The sequence below is a fragment of the Hyperoodon ampullatus genome (assembly GCF_949752795.1).
Source record: "Hyperoodon ampullatus genome assembly, chromosome: 2".
Lineage (NCBI taxonomy): Eukaryota > Metazoa > Chordata > Mammalia > Artiodactyla > Ziphiidae > Hyperoodon > Hyperoodon ampullatus.
In genome coordinates this window covers 169259189-169285382 of record NC_136915.1, presented here as the reverse complement: position 1 = coordinate 169285382, position 26194 = coordinate 169259189, and the positions used below count along the sequence as shown (strand labels likewise).

The following is a 26194-nucleotide window of genomic DNA, read 5'->3' as shown; positions in this document are numbered from 1 at the left end:
CTTGGGGGTGTTTAAGATCCATGCTTTGTGGGGTGCTTTCCTAGGCTCTGCTCCAGAGAGACGCCCCATGACTAGGGTTCCGTGCAGCTCCTGTTGCTACAGACCAAGCACTCTCAGACAGGCCACTTTACAAGTCCCTAAACCCTAGCTCCTTCCCAGGTCATTTCCATAGACTATCTATTAAGGTCTCATTGCCAGTCCAGATGGCTACCTTGTACAAAGTCCCTTTAAATCGGCATCAGGCAGGCTCTCTCCTACATGGCTTTCATCTGGTCCACATGAGACATGTATTCCACACTGTCAGCAGTAGATGAAAAACTTGCTACTGGTGCAGCCACCCCTTGCAGGCAGTTCCAGTCACAGCCTTGCAAGCGTGGGTCACACACCAGTCTCTGTGCTCCAAAGACTCCAAGGGTCGAGGTCTCGCAGGGGTCTCCCAGAAGCCCCTCGAATATGGCTTCGTGTCAAGGAGACAAAAAATGCAACAGCACTTTAAATCCTTTCCTGAAAGTCTCCAATTTCCAACCTCTGGCCACTTCGACTTCAATCCCTGAAAGTCAGTGAGAGGCAAAGGATCACAAAACTGGTCTGCATACACCTTCTTTGCAAATTCTGCCTAGTGGGTTTAGCACCTCCCTAGGAATGTGGCAACTATTTGTTGCCATATTTACTGCATTTAGTTTTCAGCTTTGGGGGCCTCAGCAGGCAAAGACTCCAATTAAAACATTGTGTAGGGCTTCCCTGGTGGCACAGTGGTTGAGAGTCCGCCTGCCGATGCAGGGGACACGGGTTCGTGCCCCAGTCTGGGAAGATCCCACACGGCTGGGCCCGTGAGCCATGGCCGCTGAGCCTGCGCGTCCAGAGCCTGTGCTCCGCAACGAGAGAGGCCACAACAGTGAGAGGCCCGCGTACCACAAAAACAAAAACATTGTGTTATATATAGTAGCTCTTCAATAAATGTTATTGAGTAAATGAATGAATCAGTGACTGGTAGGAGAATGATAGGTTCCAGAAGACAGTTTCATCTTTTTACATTAAAATTGCAAAAGTACTTGAAGTATTGGGGTGAGAGGCTGAGGAACCCTCTAAAGTGCAGCGCCTCCCTTTCCGATTCATTGTCAGTGCTTCATCTCACTGGTCACAGAGTCTGAAGGTGGCTGGACCCATCGCTGTTTGTTTCCTCTGCCACCTCTCATTGCTGAAGCTGTTACTACCGACCCTTTCGAGCTGGTCCCCAACGAGGGTCCTCCTGCCCCGTGCTGTTAGAGCCAAGAGACCAAATTTGGTTCAGAAGCAGAGGAAAGCTTTATTCTTTGATCAGAGAGTGGACCGGTGCGAGATCTGGCTCTAGAGCAGGCGCTCCCCAGGAGGGGACGCGGTGGGGCTGCTTTGCAGGGTTCTGTCAGCAGGGAGGGGGCAGAGACAGGCACAGGCTCACACTCCAGATGGAGGTTTGGACCCAGAGACTCTGCACGCAGCCCATCACCGCCACCGCCTTCAACTGAGGGTCACGCACTGCGCTTCTGCACACTCCCCCGAGCTGAGGCGTCAGCGCAGCCGTTTCACACTAGGAACTCAGGTCTGAAGGGCCGGGAGTGAGGCCTCTGCACGCAGCACCCTGTGAGCAAGTGACACTAGTCTAAGCACAAAGGAAAAGACAAAAAGGTTCAACTTTATCTTATTACCCAGACTAGGCTCTGCTAGTGACAAATCCCTCCTCTCTTTTGTCCTGCTCCTCATTCTTGAGGGGCGCTAGGGGGCGCAGGTTCATCTTTTGTACCCCCCGGAAGAGGACCAGACTTCTTCCCAGATGCCTTTAGATGTGTTTGATGGTCACCAGGCCTCAACCCTAACTGTTCGTATTGCTGAGCGACCATCATTTATCTAACCCTTTGGAGACAAAGGACACCAGATAATTTAAGATACATGGCCCAAATATTAGCAAGAGCAAGTTTTTCCTAAAAATGCAGGTATCTAGGTCTTTTGCCTGTAGGCAAACATGCCCTGATATGGAGGCTTAATGCAGTGGCCTAAGTATCCCTGGTCACACTTTGTTGTTTTTTTGGAAGAAAAGCTTCAGGTCAGAGAGAGGTTTGCATGAGTCAGGGGGTGTCCATGGCACCAGGTTGTCTCTCCAGGGGTAGGGTTTAGGGTCCTCTTCACTCAAGGGTGATGTGCCCACAGAGCGATCCCTGCAACGTCAGGGCAGAGTAGGTGGTTAGGGTCACCGAGTGGGGTCCGTTCCCCTTAGGACTGAGCTGGTCTTGCAGGCTGCTGGTTTTCCAGGTTTTTAGGTGTCCCCAGTCTCCTGGCCAGAATGGGTGGAGGGCCAGGTTGGTGGGTGCAGGCAGCACCTGGTTTCCATATTCCGTGAAAGCTTTCATAGTTTTTCCTCCCTGGAGGGCACACTTGAGTTGTTCCATTTCAAGTTAAGGTGTCCCTTCTCTCGGGCTTGGGTAGTGGCTGTACCATAGATGAGTTCAAATGCACTTAGCTTTCACTCATCCCTTGGGGCTAATCACATGCACAGCAGGGCACTTGGAAGCAACTTAATCCAGTCTTCTTGAGTTTCTGGACATAGCTTGGCTAAGGCCCATTTCAAAGTCTGATTGGAGCTTTCTACTCTCCCCAACAACTGAGGTCTCTAGGCTGAGTGCAAGGTCTGTCCACAGTGCTCGTTATCCCCTTCGTCACTTGAGACACAAATGCTGCACCATTATTACTTTGTAGGGAACCTGGAAGCCCAAACCTGGGAATTATTTCTGTTAGTAACATTTCTATACACCCATAAAAAGAGTCTACTAGCACCAAGAGATACCTGAAAATGCCAGGTACTCTCGCCATGCCAGTGAAATCAGTCTGCTAATCTTCCCCAGGATATGTCCCTCTGGTCTGAATGGGCCTTACCTGGGGGCCTCTAGGGGGTCTGGTGTTGGAGTTGTTCATTGTGCAGATGGGGCATGTCTCAACTATCTGACTGATTATACTTTTAATGCCAGGAGTTACCATGACCTCAACTAGCCAATTATATACCTGTAGTGAGTTCCTTGATGAGCCTCCCTGATGGCTTGACAAGCTGCAGTTTGGGTGAAGAAGCATTGCCCGTGTTCATTAACTAGCTAGCCATGGCCTCCTAGATCTCTATCGAAGCCCCATTTTCAGGCTCTGTTTAATTCTTCCTTTGTGCAGATTGAGAAATAATTGGATGGATTTGGCCTTTAAGGTATGAGGGGTAGTTGCCAAGTTACTGGTTCTAGGGCTGCCCTTTCAGCAGTTGCATTGGCCTTGTTGTTTCCCTTTATTACCTCTGCATCCTTCTCTTGGTGACCCCTACAATGAATCACTCACATTTTTTGGAAGCTGTACTGCTTCTAAGAGCTTCAGTATATTTAAGCCATGTTTCACCTGTTTATTCTCCACAGCAGGCATACTTCTTTCCTTCCAAATAGCCCTGTGTGTGAAGCATGGCATATCCTGGGAATCTGTGTAAAAAAAAAATCTTCCCTAAGACTCAGGTGAAGACTATCAGCTAGGCCTTTTGGGCAGAAGTCCCTGGGGGTAGGCTTCTTGCTTCTATGACTTAGGTCTGGGAGGTCACTGCCTATCCTGCCAGGCTTTTTCCTTCTCTCATAAAACTGCTCCCATCTGTGAATCATTCCTCTTCGGTGTTTGGGAGAGGCTCACTTCCTAGGTCAAGGTGACTGGAATAGATCGTGTCTATGGCTTCTATATAATCATGCTCCAAGGGCCCTATTTCTGTGGGTAGCAGGGTAGCAAGATTTAGCCTGTGACAGTTTTTTTATGGTAACTACTGGGTTGTCTAAAGGCATAGCCTGAACTTGAATCGACTTTCTGGGGGTTAGCCATTCTGTTCCCTTAGAACTTAACTGAAGCCTGAACCCAGTGTGGAGTCCGTATAGTGATTGGCTGACCAAATGTTAACTTTTCAGCCTCCTTTAGCAGGGTTGTAGTAACTGCTATTGCTGGTAGACAAGGAGGCCATCCCTTAGCAGTCTGATCGAATTGTTTTGAGAAATAAGCAACCACCTGAGTAAGGGGTCCCATTTTTTTGAGCTAATACCCCAAGGGCGATTCCCTTTCTTTTATGAATGTAAAGGTCAAAGGGTTTAGCTAAATTTTGGAGGGCCAGGAGAGAAGTCTGAAGTAACTGCTTTTTCAGTTCTTCAAAGGCCCCTTCACATTCTGAATTCCATTCAAAAGGATCATTATCTTTTCTTTTCAACTTTTCATACAGAGTCCCAGCTATTAAACCATAGTTAGGGATCCAGATGTGGCAAAACCTGGCCATCCCCAGGAAACCCCTAAGCTGTCTTTTAGTTTTAGGAGGGGTGAGGCAGCAAATGACTTCTTTCCTTTCCTGGGGTATGCTTCTCTTGCCTTCTGTGAGAATGAAGCCTAGGTAGGTCACCCTAGTTTGTGGTGTTTGACCCTTTTTCTTGGATACCTTACATCCTTTATCTGCTAGGTTGTTCAGGGTGGTTACAGTATTTTTTTCCAGAGGCCTCCTTAGTAAGGCTGGCAATCAGAATTTCGTCTACATACTCGAGGAGGGTTCCCTCCTCCAGATGTAGATCTTTTAGGTCTTTAGCTAAAGTTTCCCCAAAGATGGTGGGAGAATTTTTGAACCCTTGAGGCAGGACTGTCCAGCGGTATTGCTGTTTTTGTTGCATGTTTGGGTCCTGCCACGCAAAAGCAAAAATTTCTTGTGGCTCTGTGGTTAATGGAATACAGAGGAAGACATCTTTTAAATCTGAAACAGAGCCCCAGGTCCTGGTGGACGGTAGAGAGGCCAGCAGGGTGTAGGATTAGACACTACTGGGTGTATATCTTCAGTGGCTTCATTGACTGCCCTGAGGTCCTGTACCATCTGCTATTTCCCATTGGGTTTCTTTACAGGGGGAATGGAGGTATTACAGGCTGACTGACATGGTCTAATAAGGCCCTGGTCAGTTAGGCCCTGTGACATGGGCAGTTCCCAACAAGACCTCCCAGCAGAGTGGGTACTGTTTTCTATTGGGCCATGTATGTACAGATTTTAGATGGACTATCATGGGACTGGCTCCTACAGCTCATCCCACCCATCTCTGGGCCGAGACCTCAGCATTTATTCCAGGGAGATCAACTTGCTCTGTCTGGGGAGGTTTGTCCTCAGCCATTAACATTAGCATCTTGTGCCCTTTGTCTAAGGGGACACCAGTCTCCAATTTGTCTCCCATTAGGTGTATAGTAGCTCCCAAGATACCTCTTCCTAGCAGAGGTATGGGGCACTCGGGAACATGCAGGAAGGAATGGGTGAGCCTATGTTTGTCCAGTTTACATTCTGATGGTTCTGTGAATGCCCGTTCTTGGACCTTCCCTGAGACCTCCATAATTTTACAACTCTTGTGACTGAGTTTACCTGATCTGGTGTTCAGAACTGAGTAAGTGGCATGAGTGTCAACTAAGAATTCAACAGGCTTTCCCTGCATGTCCAATATTAGCTGGGGCTCCTAGGGGTCAACTGGTGTGCCAGCTTAGCAGCCCCCTGGCCCCATCATTCTTCATCTATCTGGCATTCCCTTCCAATGACTCAGGGTGGGTGGTAGTATAGATTCAGAGGCATTTCCTGAATGCACTTCTGCATGTGGTCTGCTGAGCTGAAGTGTCAGGCGCAGCCATTTCACACTAGGAACTCTGGTCTGAAATGCTGGGTACAAGGCCTCTTCACATGGTATCCTATGAGCAGGTGAAACTAGACTAAGTACAAAGGAAAAGAAAAAGGTTAGACTTTATTACCCAGATTCTACTTTTATTTCTTGGGAATTGTTAATGGACTTTGCCAGTGACACAGCCATCACTGTAAATAGCTCTGCTTCCACTGTTACTACCATTCTTAGTTTATATGAATCCATGATTTATGTCTGTTATTTATGCCAAGGAGATAATTACAAAAAAAAACATCAAGAGGGGAAATATTTGGTAGCCCTTTTCATATATAGTATATCAATATTGTAATAGTGATACCTCCATTGACAGAGTGTTAGGAGCTTGAAAGATCAGTCAGAAATACAAATATAAGTAACAAAAGAATAAAGTATAAATAAGCATACAGTATAATAAGGCATTAAGCGTATAATAAGTCACAAAGTAAAATAAGCATGAAGTAACAAGCCTAAATCACAAGAATAATTACTTTATTTACATGAGAACATGCCACACAAAGAAAATTTCTTAATTCAATTTGTAAACATGTTATATACATAAATCACATTCTGATAGACTATATCTATGGGGTAAAATAACATGCATCAACAGTCTACTTCTTGTCTAGGATGTTCAGGTCATGCATGAGATGTTTCTTATCATTGTCTGCAGTAAGCTTGATTTCCCTAAGTAACTGCTTTAAAACGGAACACGCATGAAATATAAGTTCTCCTATGTTTTTAACAAGGCATGTTGTACTAAATCAGTATCTGGGCTTACAGCATCCAGTGGGATAGAGGATGATACACTGGTTCTACTGCCTGCAATTGGGAGCAAGAACAAAGGGCTGCTGTATTTCTGGGACTTCCCTTTTCCCACAGACCCTATGCCTGCCAACGAAGGAGTTACAACTCTAGATATTTCTGATCCCTCTGTCCCTTCAGGAATCCATAAGTTTAAAGGCCAGATCCTGCACAGTCAAGAGTACAAGATCCCAACAGGCTTTCAGGACAAACGCGTCTTAGTGATCGGTCTTGGGAACACTGGAGGAGACATTGCAGTGGAGCTCAGTCGAACCGCAGCTCAGGTACACCATCTCTGAATCTGCACTCCCACCCCCAGCATCATTTCTGGTGTCTGGAGAGTGGTATTCAAGATTATAAACCGGCCAATCGCTAAATTATGTGGACACAGGGTGAGTGAAAAAAAAATCTTGAAAATCCTTAAAGCCTCTCGTAACGCACGCTTTACAGAACTGAACCATCTCCAAGAAGGGTCTAAGAAAATCGTGTGGATGCCAGACCACTAAGTATTTTCCAGACGTACTCCTGGAACGAGATCAAATGAGCAAATTGTTCTACCCATGCTAACTGTCTTTCTTTCACACTCTCTCTCTGTAATTCTGGAAAAAACCCCATGTAAAAAGAGAAAGGGGAGGTTGTTTTCTGAACATCTCCAAGTTTTCAATTAGGAGTCAGATTTGTACTTCGTTCTGAGGTAAAAGCACCCGTTACGTTGCCCAAGAAGTATGCATAATGATTTTAGAAATTCCAAGCATAGATTCACAAATTAGAAATCTATTCCACTTTATCATAAATTATAGGACAATGATTAGATTTAGAAATAATAGATTTTAATTTAATTTAGTTAAAATTGCTTTCTCAAAACCTCACTTTAAATCCTATATTATTTACATGTAAAAAATTGCCAGCTCAATAGCACATGTCTACTAGTACTATAATTCTTTACTTTAAACATGATGAAAATACTTAACCGATACATAGATCAGGTCAAAGTGATTTATGAAAATAATGACAGCAGTGGGAACAGCTAGTCATTTGTAGACCTAGGTACAACTTCACCAGTCCTCTGTTGTTATAAGACCAGAATGTTATAAATCGTTTGAAACATATTGAAGAAAAATACTACAAAAATGATGCACATGTATTTATCCTTCTTGCCTTACTTTTTAGGTTCTTCTCAGTACTAGAACTGGTACCTGGGTCATCAGCCGCTCTTCAGATGGGGGCTACCCATTTAATATGATGGCTACAAGACGACGCCATAATTTTACTGCACAAGTTCTGCCTTCATGTGTACTAAAGTGGAGTCGAGAGAGGGGCTTGAATAAAAGATTTGATCATACGAATTATGGACTAAATATTACTAAGGGGTACTTATATTTTTATTTAATGGTAAAGTTATTTAATCAATATTTCTCATTCTATTTTATTCAGAACTCAAAATGTTCAATAATTGTGACATTGCCTTTGTTTATCCTGTTCTAAGCTTATTCTTTTAAGACAATGTCTATCAGTACCACAGAAGTTCTTGAAATAGGAGTACTCTCTGTCTGGTAGCAAAATAGTAATTGATGAGGCTAGAAGAAAATGAAGGATGGAAACTTTATTTCCAGTTTGAAAATTACAAAATTTAAATTGGCCTTGAGGGTTCACAGGATGGCTGCCATCCACAAATAGAATATTTGCAGCACCAGTGCGTGCAGATGGCCAGCTCTCACTAACCTTTAATAAATGTCTACTCTGTCTGAACGATTAGAGGTATGAATTGCCAATAGGAATTCCTAGAGTTATATATTTTAATACACATCTATATAGAGCTGCACATTGGCAAGGAAAAGGAAAACTTTGAAATGCATGTAAAGTCATTAAATGTGATTTTTATTATATGCATGACCCAAATATTTTTTCTTTGGTAAGATGGCTTTCAACTTACGAAGAAAATTAATAACAACGAATGATTCAATATGTAAATTTTATAGACATTATGTCTGCTGCAATTAGGTAGAATGATGTTCATAATGAAAATATTTATTATGAAAATCTATCAATAGATTCAATTTTTTTAATCCAAAAATGTTTTTGTAATTTCCTCTTTGCCAAATGCCAATCCTTTGAGGCCTGGGTGATGTGGACCCAAAACTGATTATCAAATGGATTGTTGTGTACTTGATCCTGACATTGCTCCAGAAATTAGACCCAAGAGATAGAGAATTTTAAACCCCACAGGAAAGAGTAGGTTTAGTCATTTTCTACATGCCTTCTTACTGGGAGCAGGAAAACAAAAGATGTTATAGAAACAGTAAGTTGGATAGACAATTTTGAATTAGACATCAGTCAATCTACTCCCTTGACATGGCAGATATTTTGAATTGACTAAATAAATCATTTGCTGAATGTCTTATAAATATAACCACAGTGAATAATTTTCTCCTCTGTGTCAAAGGAAAAAACCAAAAATAATTGTGAATGATGAGCTGCCAACCTGTATCCTCTGTGGGACAGTCACTGTGAAAACCAGCGTGAAGGAGTTTACAGAAACCTCTGCTCTCTTTGAAGACGGGACAGTGGAAGAAAACATCGATGTTGTGATCTTCACTACAGGATACACCTTTTCTTTTCCCTTTCTGGAAGAACCTCTCAAAAGCCTTTGTACAAAGAAGATATTCCTGTATAAGCTGGTCTTTCCCTCAAACCTAGAGAGGACAACACTGGCTATGATTGGCTTCATCAGCCTTACAGGATCCATCTTAGCAGGCACAGAGCTCCAAGCACGATGGGCCACAAGAGTATTCAAAGGTACCTGGACTCTATTTAAAGCCCTATGTGAACAAATGAGTCTTGAAACCAGTCCCCTGAGATTTAGCTAAAATCAAACAAATGTGAGTTAAAGTAACATAAAACATCCAAAAAAATTTTAGTGAAGAATTAATTTCATATATGTGTAATATTATGGTGGGTGTGCTTATGTCATTAATGTGACTGAGTGGAAAAAGAGGCTTTGACTCTGTGGATAGAATAAATTTGGACAACAAAATAAAATCACATTTCTCAAAGTAACTGAAAATATTAGAAGCTTCAGGATCCTGTTTTATACTACTCTAGTCAAATCAAGTCTAGTTTAGTCCATTTACTCCTAAGTCTTTCCATTTATGACTATCAGTAGAGTTTTATATTGCTTCCTAAGAAAGACATTGAAATAATATACACTGTGAATAAAGTTGGGGTCTAAGGAGATAGTGACTTTTAAGCAATGCCCATAAAAACACTGTAGACACTGGACACAGATTGCTATCAGTTATCACTGTAAGAGCAGAGGTGATAGAGTCAGGGCTACTGGGGTCCAATCCCAACTCATTACCTTTGCAAGGACCTCTTTAAATCTCAGTGCCTTTTTCTGTAAAATGAGGATAATAAAACCTGTTTCACAAAGGTTTTGTAAAATGAATAACGTCTACAAAGCAATTAGCACAGTTCTTGGCACAGAGTAAATGCTCATTAACTTATAGCTGTTGTTCTTATTATTGCTATTATTATCATACCTCTGTAAAGTAGGGCAAACTTTAGATTCATAAGCATTTTAAAGAATTCCATTTGTAACTGTATTATTGCATTTGTAAAAATATAAACAGCAATCACAGTTGAGCCAACCAGCTGTCCTTTAGCAGAATTTTACCCTTAATGAATAAAAATGATCACCAATAATTTATAAGTAGCATACAACACAATATTAAGTAGTATTCATTTCTGTCACACTGTAAAAATGTATTAGATATCAACCATACTTTAAAATGTTCTCCTAAATTGACAAACATGATATTTTAACTGGGAGGGTGAGGAGTGGAGGGGAGGAGAAGGTGATTAGGAAATCTCATTTATTTGTATTACAGAAAAAATTCCATGGCATTTGTGATTAAATTATCACAAATGTTTACTTAAGGCTACTTAAAGTGCTTTCACAGCATTTTCCAATTATATTAAAACAATATAGCAAAGATTAATAAAACTAAAACCTGGTTGTTTGAGAAGATAAACAAAATAGATAAACTATTAGCCAGGCTCATCAAGAAAAAGAGGGAGAGGACTCAAATCAATAAAATTAAAAATGAAAAAGGAAAAGTTACAACGGACACTGCAGAAATGCAAAGCATCATAAGAGATTGCTACAAGCAACACTATACCAATAAAATGGACAACCTGGAAGAAATGGACAAATTCTTAGCAAGGTATAACCTTCCAAGACTGAACCAGGAAGAAACAGAAAATATGAACAGACGAATCCCAAGTAATGAAATTGAACCTGTGATTAAAAATCTTCCAACAAACAAAAGTCCAGGACCAGATGGCTTCACAGGCGAATTCTATCAAACATTTAGAGAAGAGTTAACACCCATCCTTCTCAAACTCTTCCCAAAAATTGCAGAGGAAGGAGCACTCCCAAACTCACTCTGCAAGGCCACCATCACCCTAATACCAAAACCGACAAAGATACTACAAAAAAAGAAAATCACAGACCAATATCACTGATGAATATAGATGCAAAAATCCTCAACAAAATACTAGGAAACAGAATCCAACAGCACATGGAAAGGGTCATACACCATGATCAATCCCAGGGATGCAAGGATTCTTCAATATATGCCGATCAATCAATGTGATACACCATATTAACAAACTGAAGAATAAAAACAACATGATCATCTCAACAGATGCAGAAAAAGCTTTTGACAAAATTCAATACCCATTTATGATAAAAACTCTCCAGAAAGTGGGCATAGAGGAAAACTACCCCAACATAATAAAGGCCATGTATGACAAACCCACAGCAAACATCATTCTCAATGGTGAAAAACTGAAAACACTTCCTCTAAGATGAGGAACAAGACAAGGATATCCACTCTCGCCACTCTTATTCAACATAGTATTGGAAGTCCTAGCCATGGCAATCAGAGAAGAAAAAGAAATAAAAGGAATACAAATTGGAAAAGGAGAAGTAAAACCGTCACTGTTTGCAGATGACATGATACTATACGTAGAGAATCCTAAAGATGCCACCAGAAAACTACTGGAGCTAATCAATGAATTTGGTAAAGTTGCAGGACACAAAATTAATGCACAGAAATCTCTTGCATTCCTATACACTAACAACAAAATACCAGAAAGAGAATTAAGGAAACAATCCCCTTCACCACTGCAACAAAAAGAATGAACTACCTAGGAATAAACCTACCTAAGGACGTAAAAGCCCTGTACTCAGAAAACTGTAAGACACTGATTAAAGAAATCAAAGGCAACACAAACAGATGGAGAGATATACCACATTCTTGGATTGGAAGAATCAATATTTTGAAAATGACTATACTACTCAATGCAATCTACAGATTCAATGCAATCCCTATCAAATTACCAGTGGCATTTTTTACAGAACTAACAAAAAATCTTAAAATTTGTATGGTGACACAAAAGACCCCGAATAGCCAAAGCAGTCTTGAGGGAAAAAAAAAGAGCTGGAGGAATCAGACTCCCTGACTTCAGACTATGCTACAAAGCTACAGGAATCAAGACAATATGGTACTGGCCCAAAAACAGAAATGTAGATCAATGGAACAGGATAGAAAGCCCAGAGATAAAGCCATGCACCTATGGTCAACTAATCTATGACAAAGGAGGCAAGGATATACAATGGAGAAAAGACAGTCTCTTCAATAAGTGGTGCTGGGAAAACTGGACAGCTACATGGAAAAGAATGAAATTAGAACACTCCCTAACACCATACACAAAAATAAACTCAAAATGGATTAGAGACCTAAATGTAAGACCAGACACTATAAAAATCTTAAAGGAAAACATAGGAAGAACACTCTGTGACATAAATCACAGCAAGATCTTTTCTGACCCACCTCCTAGAGAAATGGAAATAAAAACAAAAATAAACAAATGGGACCTAATGAAACTTAAAACCTTTCGCACAACAAAGGAAACTACAAACAAGATGAAAAAACAACCCTCAGAATGGGAGAAAATATTTGCAAATGAATCAACAGACAAAGGATTAATCTCCAAGATATATAAACAGCTCATGCAGCTCAATATTAAAAAAACAAACAACCCAATCAAAAAATGGGCAGAAGACCTAAATAGACATGTCTCCAAAGAAGACATACAGATGGCCAAGAGGTACATGAAAAGCTGCTCAACATCACTAATTATTAGAGAAATGCAAATCAAAACAACAATGAGGTATCACCTCACACCAATTAAAATGGGCATCATCAGAAAATCTACAAAAAACAAATGCTGGAGAGGGTGTGGAGAAAAGGGAACCCTCTTGCTCTGTTGGTGGCTATGCAAATTGATACAGCCACTATGGAGAATAGTATGGAGGCTCCTTAAAAAACTAAAAATAGAATTACCATATGACCCAGCAATCCCACTACTGGGCATATACCCAGAGAAAACCATAATTCAAAAAGACACATGCACCCCAATGTTCATTGCAGCACTATTTACAATAGCCAGGTCATGGAAGCAACCTAAAGCCCGGCGACAGAAGAATGGATAAAGAAGATGTGGTACATATATACAATGGAATATTACTCAGCCATAAAACGGAACGAAATTGGGTCATTTGTAGAGATGTGGATGAATCTAGAGACTGTCATACAGAGTGAAGTAAGTCAGAAAGAGAAAAACAAATATCGTATATTAACACATATATGTGAAACCTAGAAAAATGGTACAGATGAACCAGTTTGCAAGGCAGAAATTGAGACACAGATGTAGAGAACAAACTTATGGACACCAAGGGGAGAAAGTGGGGGCAGGGGGGAGGATGAATTGGGAGACTGGGATTGACATATATACATTAATATGTATGAAATAGATAACTAATTTTTTTAAAAAGCCACAATGAAATATCGCCTCATACCTATAAGAATGGCTATTATCAAAAAAAACAAAAGATAACATGTGTTGACAAGAATGTGAAAAAACTGGAACCCTTCTACACTATTTGTGGGAATGCAATAGTGCAGCCACTATGGAAAATACTATGGAGGTGGCTAAGAAATTAAAATTAGAAGTACCATATGACCCAGCAATCTCACTCCTGGGTATATATCCAGAAGAATCGAAGTCAGCATCACAAGGAGATATCTGCACTGCCATATTCATGGAAGCATTGTTCCCAATAGTCAAGATATGGAAACAACTTAACTGTACATCAGTGAATAAATGGGTAAAGAATATACAGACAATGAAATATTACTCAACCTTAAAAAAAAAAAAGAAATCCTGCCATCCGTAACAACATAGATGAACCTGGAGAACATTATGCTAAATGAAATAAGCAGTCACAGAAGGACAAATGCTGCATGATCCCACTTATATGAGGAATCTGAAATAGTCAAACTCATAGAAGCAGAGAGTAGAATGGTGGTTAGCAGGGACTGTGGGAAGGGGAATGGGGAGTTGTTGTTCGATGAGTATAAAGTTTTAGTTATGATAGATGAATATGCTCTACAGATCTGCTGTACAGCACAGTGACTATACTTAACAATACTGTATTACACACCAGAAATTTTGTTAAGAGGGCAGATCTCATGTTATGTTCAATAAGAAAGAATACCATCCCAAAACAAAAACACAGAAGACTCTTAAGTACCCGGATTTTTTAGGTATTTTATGATGAGCTCAAAAATGCTTATCAGAATGACAGAGCTCGGCCCTCCCCCTCCCCGTTCAGGAAAAAAAAAAAAAAAGGAATGACAGAGCTGAGAAAACAAAAACTTGATTAGATCACACCATAGAAGTGATTGCAAGCCTCTCCAGAGAGCCTCCAAGAGGCAGTCTGGGAACCACCAAGTGAAGTCTTTCCAGCTTTATACAGGATAAAATGATCCCAGTGGCAAGTATACTACAGAGCTAAGTCAGACCTTTCTCAGGTAGGTTAGTAACCCCCCACCCTGGGGTCAGCAACTTGGCAACTGACAAGGGCAGGACTGGCCAGAAGAGACTGTCCGTGTCTAGGTGGATTATTGAGAACAAGCACATCCTCACAGCAGCTCAAGCAGACAGAGCCTTTGTGAGACTGAGAGACTGCCAGGCCCCTTCCATGCCTGAGCCTCCCCATGTAACAAAACGAAGACATACCAAAGCAGGGTTATAAAAATGGGATCATTTTAAGTGTTTACAGTTAACCAGCTAATAGTTTTAATGCACACACACAAATATAATGTGGAGGTATATATACCATATAATATAAATAATATTATATGTCAATATATGTAAAGTGCAAGCAGATGAAGAGGGGCAGGTTCTGATGACCAGTGCAGTGCAGGCTCGGCATCTGTCCTCACAATTCCAGCAGTAGAGTACCCTGCTTAAGTGAATTCAGAGGGGGAATTTACCTCCAAAAAATTACCCTCTGCACTCTAATTCCATTCTAAGCTTTGATGATCACATGTCTTGAGGTTGGAGCAGCGGGGGGCCAGAAATGAGGGGGAGGAGAACTCAAAGGAAGAGGCACATGTAACTTTAGTGTTGTTTCTGACTTTTCTTACAGGACTCTGTAAGATACCTCCATCTCAAAAATTGATGGCTGAGGCTACGAAAAAGGAGCGGCTCATAGAAAGGTATGAAATATAGCCTGCTACCAATATATTCCATTACAAAAAAAAGAAAGATTTTCAATATAAAAGCCATTCCTAGAGAAGCAATGTGGCAGGATGGAAATAATTGCATTATTAGTCAGAAGAATATGTTTTCAGTCCTAACTCTTCCACCAAATAGATTTGTGGCCTTAGATATGTCCGGTGGAGGCAACAGGTCACTGCACTGAGCCTGGCCCAGAACAGATGGCAATCCTTTGTTCACTTGCCCCCAAAGCCCTGTTCTCTTTGTTCTCCTCCTACTTCTCAGGCTGCTCTTTCTATGCATTTACAGGTGTCTCCTCTTCCTCACTCCTGAAAAATGGTGAACCCCAGCCTTAATCCTCAGACCTCTTCTCACTTCTTTTAACACTCACTCCTAGGTGGCCTCACCAGGCCTGTGGCTTTAAATGCCATCATACACTCATGGCTCCCAAACTTGGATCTCTAGCCCAAATTTCTCCTCAGAACTCCAACTGTTAATCCAACTCCCTCTAGATAGCTCCACTTAGATATGTAATAGGTGTTTGAAATTTAATATGTCTAAAAACTAACCCTCGACCTCCACCTGCACATGGGCTGCTCTGAGACTTTCCCCTTCTCAGTCAATGGATACTTATTCCAGGTGAACAGTCAAAAACTTTGGAGTGATCTTTTTTTCCTCTTTTTCTCTCACATCCTCAGCAAATACTGTCAACTCTTACCTTCAACTAAATTCAGAATCCAGACCCTTCTCATGACCCTGGCTGCTACCACCCCAGAACAGGCCACTATCATCTCTCACCAGGACACTTGCTGTCACCTCTTATCTGGTCTCTGTACCTCTCGTCTGCTATTCTACAGTCTAACCTTGACGCTGCACAAGAGTGACCAATGCTAACATTGCTCTTCTGTTGAAAACCCTCTGACTGCTCCCCATTTCACTCCCAGAAACTTCCCTGCAGCTCTGCACCCCTATAGGCAACCAGCTACCATTGTGCCCTCATTGCCTCGTGTTCTCCCACCTCACCCATACTGCTCCAGTCACTCCAGACAGCTCCCTGCTCTTCAAACATGCCAAGCATAGCCCCCTCAGAACCTCTGCACTTACTGTTCCCTCTGCCTGGGGTGTTCTGCCCCCACCCCGTACCTGTAGGTTCACTCTGCTCAAATATCACCTCGTAAGAGGGAAGCCTTCTCTGAGGATACTGTATAAAATGGCAAACCACTCAGTCTCACCATTGCCTCTTCCCCTTTACCCTCCTTTATATTTCTTCATAATTCCTATTACCACTCGATATATTCTATATCTATTTGGCTGGGGTTTTTTTTCCTACAGCCTGCTGATTTTCCCTGTTAGAATGTACGTTCCTTGAGAGCAAGGACGTTGTTTTACTCACTGTTGAACTCCCAGCACCTAGGACGGTGCCTGTCATGTGATACACACTTAAGATTGATTGATTACTTGAAGGAAAGAATGAATAATTGAAAGAATGACATTGGCACATCATGAAGGTTTACTAACAACAGACATAAGTGGGAATAGAGCCTTCATATACACTATACGGTTGACCCTTGAACAACACAGGTTTGAACTGCGTAGGTCCACTTACGCGTAGATTTTTTTCAATATATTGGAAAAATTGGGGGGAGGTTTGTGACAATTTGAAAAAAGTCGCAGATGAATCACAAAGCCTAGAAATACTGAAAAAATTAAGAAAATTTAGGTATGTCATGAGTGCACAAAATATATGTAGATACTAGTCTATTTTATTATTTACTACCATCAAATATACAAAAATCTATTTTAAAATTTATCAAAACTTGCACACATAAACACAGACCATGCATGGCACCATTCACAATCAAGAGAAATGTAAATAAATGTAAAGATGCAGTATTAAATCATAACAGCAGAAACTTAACTGTAGTATATACTGTACTACTGCAGTAACTTCGTAGCCACCTCCTATTGCTATTGTGATCAGCTCAGGTGTTTCAACTATCTGCTTAATATGTCATGTGATGCTAATCATCTCTGCAAGAGCAGTTCATCTCTCCAGTAAATTTCGTGTCTCAGTAAAAAGTGATCTCTTGCAGTTCTCACGTATTTTCCATCGTGTTTAGTAAACCTTGAATAACACCACAGGACCCATACAAAAGTGTCACTAGTGATGCTGGAAATGCTCCCAAGGAGGAGAAAAAAGTCATGACATTACAAGAAAAAGTTGATATGTACAATAGATCAAGGTCTGCTAGCTGCAGTTGCCTGTTTTTTCAAGATAAATGAATCCAGCATAAGGACTGTTACTTAAAAAAAGAAAATTTGTGAAGCCATCGCTGTAGCTATGCCAGCAGGCATGAAAACCTTGCACTTTTTGTGAAATACCTTTTTATCTTGTATTGAAAATGCAGCTTTTATATGTGTGCAGAATTACTATAAGAAAGGCATAGTTATAGACTAAGATGACTTGAGAAAAAGTGAAGTCATTACACGACAACTTAAAGCAAAAGAAAAGTGAGGAAGATTGTGACGCCAGAGAAGGATGGTTTGATAACTTTAGAAAGAGATTTGCCTTTTAAAATGTCAAGATAGGGACTTCTCTGGTGGCACAGTGGTTAAGAATCCGCCTGCCAATGCAGGGGACACGGGTTCAAGCCCTGGTCCGGGAAGATCCCGCATGCCGTGGAGCTACTAAGCCCGCGAGCCACAACTACGGAGCCTGTGCTCTAGAGCCCACGAGCCACAACTACTGAGCCCGCGTGCCACAACTACTGAAGCCTGCATGCCTAGGGCCTGTGCTCTGCAACAAGAGAAGCCACTGCAATGAGAAGCCTGCACAGCACAACGAAGAGTAGCCCCCGCTCACCGTTAACGAGAGAAAGCCCGTGCGCAGCAACGAAGACCCAATGGAACCAAAAATTAATTAATTAATTAATTTTTTTTTTTAATGTCAAGATAATGGGAGGAGCAACTTCTGCTGACCAAGAGGCAGCAGACAAAGTTCCAGGACACCATTAAGACAATCATTGAAGAGAAAGGATACCTGCTTGAACAGGTGTTTAATGCAAACAAAAGTGCCCTATTCTAGAGGGGAAAAAAAGGCCACAAAGGACATTTATTAGTAAAGAAGAGAACTGAGCACCAGAATTTAAGGCAGGAAGGCACAGGCTAACTCTACTGTTGTGTGTAAATGCAGTCAGGTTTATGATTAGGACTGCCCTTATCTATAAAGCTGCTAACCCCAAGCCTTGAAGGGAAAAGATAAATACCAGCTGCCCGTCTTTTGGCTGTACAACAAGAAGGCCTGGACAATGAGAACCCTTTTTCTGGATTGGTTCCTTCCATGCCTTGTCCCTAAAATCAGGAAGTTCCTTGCCAGTAAGGGACTGTCTTTTAAAGTTCTTTTGATGTTGGATAATGCCCCTGGCCACCCAGAACCCATGATTTCAACACAAAGCGCTGAAGTGCTCTATGGAAGGAATTGTCAGTGCTATGGAAGAAAATAGAACATCAGGAAAGTCTGGAAGGATTACACCATTGAAGATGCCATTGTTGTTATAGGAAAAGTCATGAAAGCCATCAAGCCTGAGACAATAAATTCTTGCTGGAGAAGACTGTGTCCAGATCTTGTGCGTGACTTCACAGGATTTACGACAGAGCTAATCAAGGAAATCATGAAAGAGACTGTGGATATGGCAAAAAAAAATAAAAATAAAAAGCAGGGGGTGAAGGGTTTCAAGATAAAGATCTTGGAGAAATTCAGGAGCTAATAGAGGGAGGGCTTCCCTGGTGGTGCAGTGGTTAAGAATCCGCCACCAATGCAGGGGACACGGGTTCGAGCCCTGGTCCGGGAAGATCCCACATGCTGGAGAGCAACTAAACCCGTCTGCCAGAACTACTGAGCCTCCGGTCTAGAGTCCACAAGCCACAACTACTGAAGCCCACATACCTAGAGCCCATGCTCCACAACAAGAGAAGCCACCGTAATGAGAAGCCTACGCACCGCAATGAAGAGTAGCCCCCTCTCACCGCAACTAAAGGAAGACCCAACACCGCCAAAAAAAAAAAAAAAGAACTTAACAGAGGGAATTCTCTGGCCGGCCAGTGGTTAGGACTCTGTGTTTTCACTGCAGAGGGCAAGGGTTCGATCCCTGGTCTGGGAACTAAGACCCCGCGTGTCACGCACAGCATGGCCAAACACACACACACACACACACACACACACACACACACACAAAAGAGCTAACAGACACCACACCAGAGGAATTAACAGAAGACAACTTGATGGAGATGAGTGCTTCTGAACCAGTGCAAGATGATGAGGAAGAAGACATAGAAGAAGCAGTGCCAGAAAAGAAAGTGACATTAGACAATCTGGCAGAAGGGCTCCAATTATTTAAGACTGATTTTGACTTATTTTGTAACATGGACCCTTCTATGGTACAGGCACTGAAACTAAAGCAAATGATGGAAGAAGAACTGGTACCTTATAGAAACATTTTCAGAGAAATGAAAAAGCAAACAAGTCAGACAGAAATTACAATGTGTTTCCATAAAGTCACACTACATGTACCTGCCTCTTCAGCCTCCCCTTCATCTCCGCCACCTCTTCTGCCTCTGCCACCCCCGAGACAGCAGGACCGAGCTTCCTCTTCCTCTGCCTCCTCAGCCCACTCAATGTGGAGGTCACGAGGATGAAGACCTTTGTGATGACCCACTTCCCCTTAATGAACAGTTAATAATTATCATAACCTACTGTCAATAGATTTATCTGTTGTGTGTGTGTGTGTGTGTCTTCGTGTGAAGATCTAAAAACTGCACGGCAAGAACTGTATGAGAAGTTTTTGTGTCATCATCATCATCATTGCTTAAGTACTTGTCATGTAGAACATCGTGTGTAAGACTTGTACTGAAGTGGATAGCCCATCCTTACATAGGTATAAAGTGAGTGATATTTACAGTAATATAAAATTAATAATGTGTTAGTTTCCTTACTATTTTCTAAGTTTGCTTTCAAAGAATTACATTACTGTACAGTATGCCTCTTTCTCTCATATTTGGAGAAACTGTCTATCAGCCTGTCATCACAGGTAAGTGGGGTTTTTTAATGTAACAATGTTTCCAATACTGTACTATGAATATGACTGTAATGCTGTATACCATAAAAATTTTATAATGATTCATTCATTAGTATATAGGCTAGGGTTCCATGAAATAATCATATTGCTGCTTCTTTTTCATTATCAGTGTATGATTCATTATACTTGTAAATAACTATGAATTTCTTCTTCACATTAGCTTTTCATTTTTGATGTCTAGTGTTAGGGATACAAACAACATCTACAGTATTTTGTATCATATAAGACAATATGATGTAGTTACCAATAGACAATTCATCTTATAAACAGATGACATAAACTTATGGTATTGATGAGTACAGTACAGTACTGTAAATATATTTTCTCTTCCTTATGATTTTCTTAATAACATTTTCTTTTCTCTATCTTACTCACTCTATTATAAGAATACAGTGTAGAATCATACAACATACAAAATATGTGTTAATCTACTGTTTATGCTGTCAGCATGGCCTCCAGTTAACTACTAATAATTTATTAGTAGTGAAGTTTGAGGGGAATCAAAAGTTGCATGTGGATTTTCAACTACATGGTGGGTTGGTGCCCCTAACTCCCTCGTTGTTCAAGGGTCAACTGTACTTATATCTGTATCATGTTCAGTACTGCTATACCAATTCAGTCCTCTCAACTCACAATTAACATCAATAAGAATAATTTAGGTAGCTATATATGCGATGCTTTCTGATAATGTTTATTTATTCAACAACTATGATATTTGAACTGATCTGATTTTACCCTCCTATCAAATTCAAGAACCTAAAACATTATTTAAATCTCCTCTTCCAATTGCCTCCTTCTACCATCTCCTTTAACAAAATTAATTATGCTCACAAATACCCTCTGCAAATAAACTCCCCTTATTTTTTTCTCTTCAACATAGAAAAACATTCCTGACATGGTTTGACTCCAATAGAAAGAAACAAAATGGTGGGAGGTGGGGTAACTCATAACTTGAAAATCAAAAGTGATCCATCTTCTTCCCTATCAGGGGTTTGATGAAAGATACCACTGAAGACAAACTTGACTACATTTCCTACATGGATGACCTCGCTGCCTGCATAGGCACGAAGCCCAACGTCCCACTTCTGTTCCTCAAGGATCCCAGACTAGCTTGGGAAGTTTTCTTTGGACCATGTACGCCTTACCAGTATCGCCTAATGGGCCCTGGAAAATGGGATGGAGCCAGAAATGCCATCCTGACCCAGTGGGACAGGACACTGAAACCCTTAAAAACTCGAATAGTTCCCGATTCCTCCAAGCCTGCCTCCATGTCACATTATTTGAAAGCTTGGGGGGCACCTATCCTGCTCGCCTCCCTTCTACTGATCTGTAAATCTTCACTTTTTTTTGAAATTGGTGCCAGAAAAACTATGGGACAGAATTTCTCCTTACTTAATAAGTATTTGGCGAGGATAAATCTGCTTGGTTATGAGAGTTGTACCAAGTCATATTAATTCTATTCCCAAATATCTTGTGTTTTTCACTTCTCCTCTCCATCATAACTGTTATCATCCAAGGTTAGGTCTAATCATCTCTTACCTGAATGATTGTACTATCTTTCTCTCTAGTCTCAGTATTCCCTTTTTTTTGCCTCCTTTACCTAAGCAATTATTCTAAAATAAAAAATATTGTCATTGTTTCCATCAAGGTCCTGGCAGGAATAAGACAGAACTCAAATTAGTAATTTAATATAAAGATTATGTCAAGTGGTTTGGGCAGAGTGTAGGGAAATCATAACTAGAATGAAATTCTGCCAGACTAGTAACAGTGAGGTGCTTCTACCATCCGTAGGCCTAATGAGGCAAGGGGAGAAAACAATTATGAATGAGAGAGAGGGAGAGAGAGAGGGAGAGATTATGTAGAGAGGGCCACCTCTCAGGAACTACGACCTCCAGCTGACCAATAAAAGCAGTCCATGGTGACCCCAAAAGTACTAGGGAAATTAATTGCCGAATCTTAGGCTCTTCCCTCCCGCTGATCATCTGCCCATGCTCCCCAGTGGCCTAACCCAACCAAAATTTAGAGGGCAAGGTTACTGACTATTGTGGATTTAATTGCACCCCCCCACACCAAAAGATATATTCAGGTCGTAACCCCTGGTACCTGTGAATGTGACCTTACTTGGAAGTAGGATCTTTGCAAATGTATATACGTTAAGATGAGATCATACTGAAGTAGGGTGAGCTAGATCCAGTATAAAAAGAGGAGCCTTATAAAAAGAGGATAAGACACACAGAGACACAGTCACAGTGGAGAATGCCACGTGAAGACAGGCAGAGATTGGAGTGATGCATCTACAAACTAAGGATCACCAAGCAAGCAAACACTGGAAGGTAAAAGAGAGGCACAGATCAGATTCTCCCTCAAAAGCTCCAGAGGGAGCAACCCTGCCAACAATTCCAGACTCCTAGCCTCCAGAACTGTGAAAGAATAAGCCACCCACTCTGTGGTACTTTGCTATGGCAATCCTAGTGTTACCAGTACACCACCTGATGTCTTAGGAGGTGAGCCTCCTAAGCCACAGAGCAAAGCAAAGATGATGGGGAGTGTATAGGAAAGGGCAACCAGAAAGGATCCAGAGCAGACATGTTACTTTCCAATGTAAAAATCCTTCGAAGTTTGTCCCTTGATTAGAGATAATAAATTCCTTAGCCTGGAAGAGGAGACTCTTCATGACCTGAGTCCCTTTGCCCAGGTCACCAGAATCCTGTCCTGCAGCTACCCCTCCACTTCAAACCCTGCCATCTAGTACTACCAGACTATGGACTGTGCTGTACCTCCTCACTTTGGCACAAGCTGTTGCCTCTTCCAGCCCCTCGAATCCATACCTGACTGTCTTTCTAGAGAGAGCTTGATCATCTCCCTCTGTGAAGCCTTCCCTGAATCCCCAAAGCAGAGTTGCCCCTTCATAATGATTGTGCCTCATGTACTACTCTGCCACTGTTCTGTTCTTACTATAGTATAATTTTCTTTTTGTGTCTGTCTCCTAATGAATGGTGAGCTCTTGAGAGGAACCATGTTCTGTTCAGCTAAAACACCGCCTGATAAAAAGACTGAAAAATAAATATTTGATGACTGAACAGTGACCTCACTGGCTGACGTTCCTTGTCTCTCCTCTTCTACCCACAATCTTTTCTTCTGCCAACTTGATAAATTACCTCAGATTACCTCAGCTCTGCAAATGAACAAGGACAGTCCACCAACACCTATTTTACAGACAGTCTATGTGGCAATCAGAATAAATACAACTAACTAATCCATAACTGGGAATCAGGTGTACTGGTTGAAAGTGCTAACTCTAGTATTCAACCTGGATTATAATCCCAGCTCTTCCATTAGCTGTAAGGCCTTGGCCAAGTTACTTAGCCTCTCTGAGCCTCAAGTGTCCTCAGCTGGAAAATGAGGAGAAAAGAATAGTATCACCTACCTCATAAGTAAACATTAAGTGAGACAATATAGGGTGTTACTTACACAGTAAATTACCTATTAACAGCTGAGGAGTCTGAGGACATTTTTAATTCTCTGAATTAAAGGATTTGAAAATGATTGCCTGTTGCCTAATCAGAGAGTATGGCCTTTGCTCTCTGTGGATTGTCTGGTAGCACTTTCCAACTAGGATTACTCTTTTGTCCTTGTGCTCCACCCCCACCCAAACCTTGAGGTCTGCTGCCACGACCATCGCTGCCACTATCACTGCACCACCCTCATGCTTCTCAGATGGACCTTCCAGGATGCAGCAAGCAAATAACAGCAAAGGAAGAATTATTCTCAATCATTAAGAGTGGACCTCCTGTCAGAAGAACCTAGGGGCAAGATGGGAATAAAGATGCAGACCGACTAGACAATGGACTTGAGGATACGGGGAGGGGGAAGGGTAAGCTGGGACAAAGTGAGAGAGTGGCATGGACATACATACACTACCAAACGTAAAACAGATAGCTAGTGGGAAGCAGCTGCATAGCACAGGGAGATCAGCTCGGTGCTTTGTGACCACCTAGGGGGTGGGATAGGGAGGGTGGGAGGGAGGGAGACACAAGAGGGAGGAGATATGGGGACATATGTATATGTATAACTGATTCACTTTGTTATAAAGCAGAAACTGACACACCACTGTAAAGCAATTATACTCCAATAAAGATGTTTAAAATAATAATAATAATAAAAAAAGAGTGGACCTCCCGATATAAGTTGTTGATGTGTCTCTAGGTTTTTATTGGCAACAACCCCCAGTCAGAGAAGCACCTAATTCCAAACCTTCAAAACCAACTAAAGCTGTCCAACAGGAGCAGTGCTGCTGGAGGATGGAGGAAACAGTGCCCACCAAACTGAGAAGGCATCTGGAGACTGAAAAATAAGGCAGGCGGCTCCATATCATCAATGGATCAGTTTATTATAGGGTAACTTACTCACAGAGTGGGATCTGAATCAGGCAGACAACGATCCGGAAGCATTCACAGCTGCACTCCATACCACCAAGGGGCCTTTAGAACAATTTTATAGTTTACCTAGGGTTATGAGGGGGTACGTGCTTAGATAAGGGACATGCATTCCTAAGCTAAGATTTATGAACAGGTTAACTAGTCTCATGAGCACCAGAATATGTCAGGGAAGGCTTTCATTATTGTTTGGGGACTAACGGAGCATAGAGGCCACCTGGTCCTAGTGATTATTAAACAATATCTATTAACTACAAAGCCCTTGACAACAGAGAAGTGATTCACTGCACAGTACAGTCCTGGGTAGGGTCAGTGAAAGGACAGGAGAAATTGTAAGGGCCCAAGATGACACCAGTTCTGGCTAACAGCCATACATGTATCATATTTAAGCTATCTATACCCAAGTTCTTGAAGGAGAAAACAAAACTTAGATGTCTTTATTACCTCATTATTTTTAGTGTTGCTATCTTTTTCCATGTAGTGATCTTTAGATGAGAAATCAAAGACTCATAGAAGTTAAGTAATTTGCCCTGATTCACACAGCAAGTAGAGGCCGAACAGGGATTTGAACCCATATAGTTGTAACGTTAAAGCCAGGCTGCCTCACTAGTTGCCTTGGGAAGCAACTCCTCTACTTGCTGCTTACCACCTCAATTTGCTTGTCGACGAAGCCCAAAGCTGGACACCTCCTCCTTCAGGAAGCCTTTGTCTTCCTGCTGTTTTCCTTTTTCTACACCTTGAATAGACTTCAAAACATTGTCCCAGTTCTCAAAGAACAAGTGATACCAGGAAAAGGCTACTGCGTAGGAATCATTTTAACTGGGAATCAAATTTTCATGGTAAATAGTTGGAGAAATATCAGGTTTTATCAAGATATCAACTTGAGGGGCTTCCCTGGTGGCACAGTGGTTGGGAATCCGCCTGCCAATGCAGGGGACACAGGTTCGATCCCTGGTCCAGGAAGATCCCACATTCCACAGAGCAACTTAACCCGTGTGCCACAACTACTGAGCTTGCGCTCTAGAGTCCACGAGCCACAACTACTGAGCCCGTGTGCCACAACTACTGAAGCCCGCGTGCCTAGAGCCCATGCTCCACAACAAGAGAAGCCACCGCAATGAGAAGCCCGCGCACCGCAACGAAGAGCAGACCGCTCTCGCCACAACTAGAGAAAGCCTGCATGCAGCAACGAAGACCCGACGCAGCCAAAAATAAATAAATAAATTTATTAAAAAAATAACATATCAACTTTAGAAATGAAACATTATGAAAGTGTTTGCTTTGTCTTTTATTGAACCAAATTTTAATTATAATTGCAACTATGTACGAATGGGAATTACCTCATTATCTGAAAATTTACATAACAGCAAATAAAACATCCTCCACCTCATATATTCTCACAACAGTGTACATGGAATTTAATTTCAGAAATCCTCAAGTCCTGATAGTGGAGAAACTGGGATCTGCTTTAAGAAACTCAGCCCAG

At 41.6% G+C, this 26194-nt stretch overlaps 1 protein-coding gene across 1 annotated transcript in view; it reads left to right on the top strand.

Annotated features, from left to right (window-relative positions):
* FMO4 (flavin containing dimethylaniline monoxygenase 4) overlaps positions 1 to 21688 on the top strand; it is a gene marked incomplete at its 3' end in the record, with an annotated part of 28351 nt that extends 6663 nt beyond the window's left edge. The window contains 6 exon segments of the mRNA XM_079697263.1: positions 6648 to 6790; positions 7677 to 7876; positions 8950 to 9302; positions 15067 to 15136; positions 21261 to 21615; positions 21617 to 21688. Of these exon segments, the coding sequence (XP_079553389.1) occupies positions 6648 to 6790; positions 7677 to 7876; positions 8950 to 9302; positions 15067 to 15136; positions 21261 to 21615; positions 21617 to 21688 (1193 nt within the window).
* Positions 21689 to 26194: the final 4506 nt, after the last annotated feature.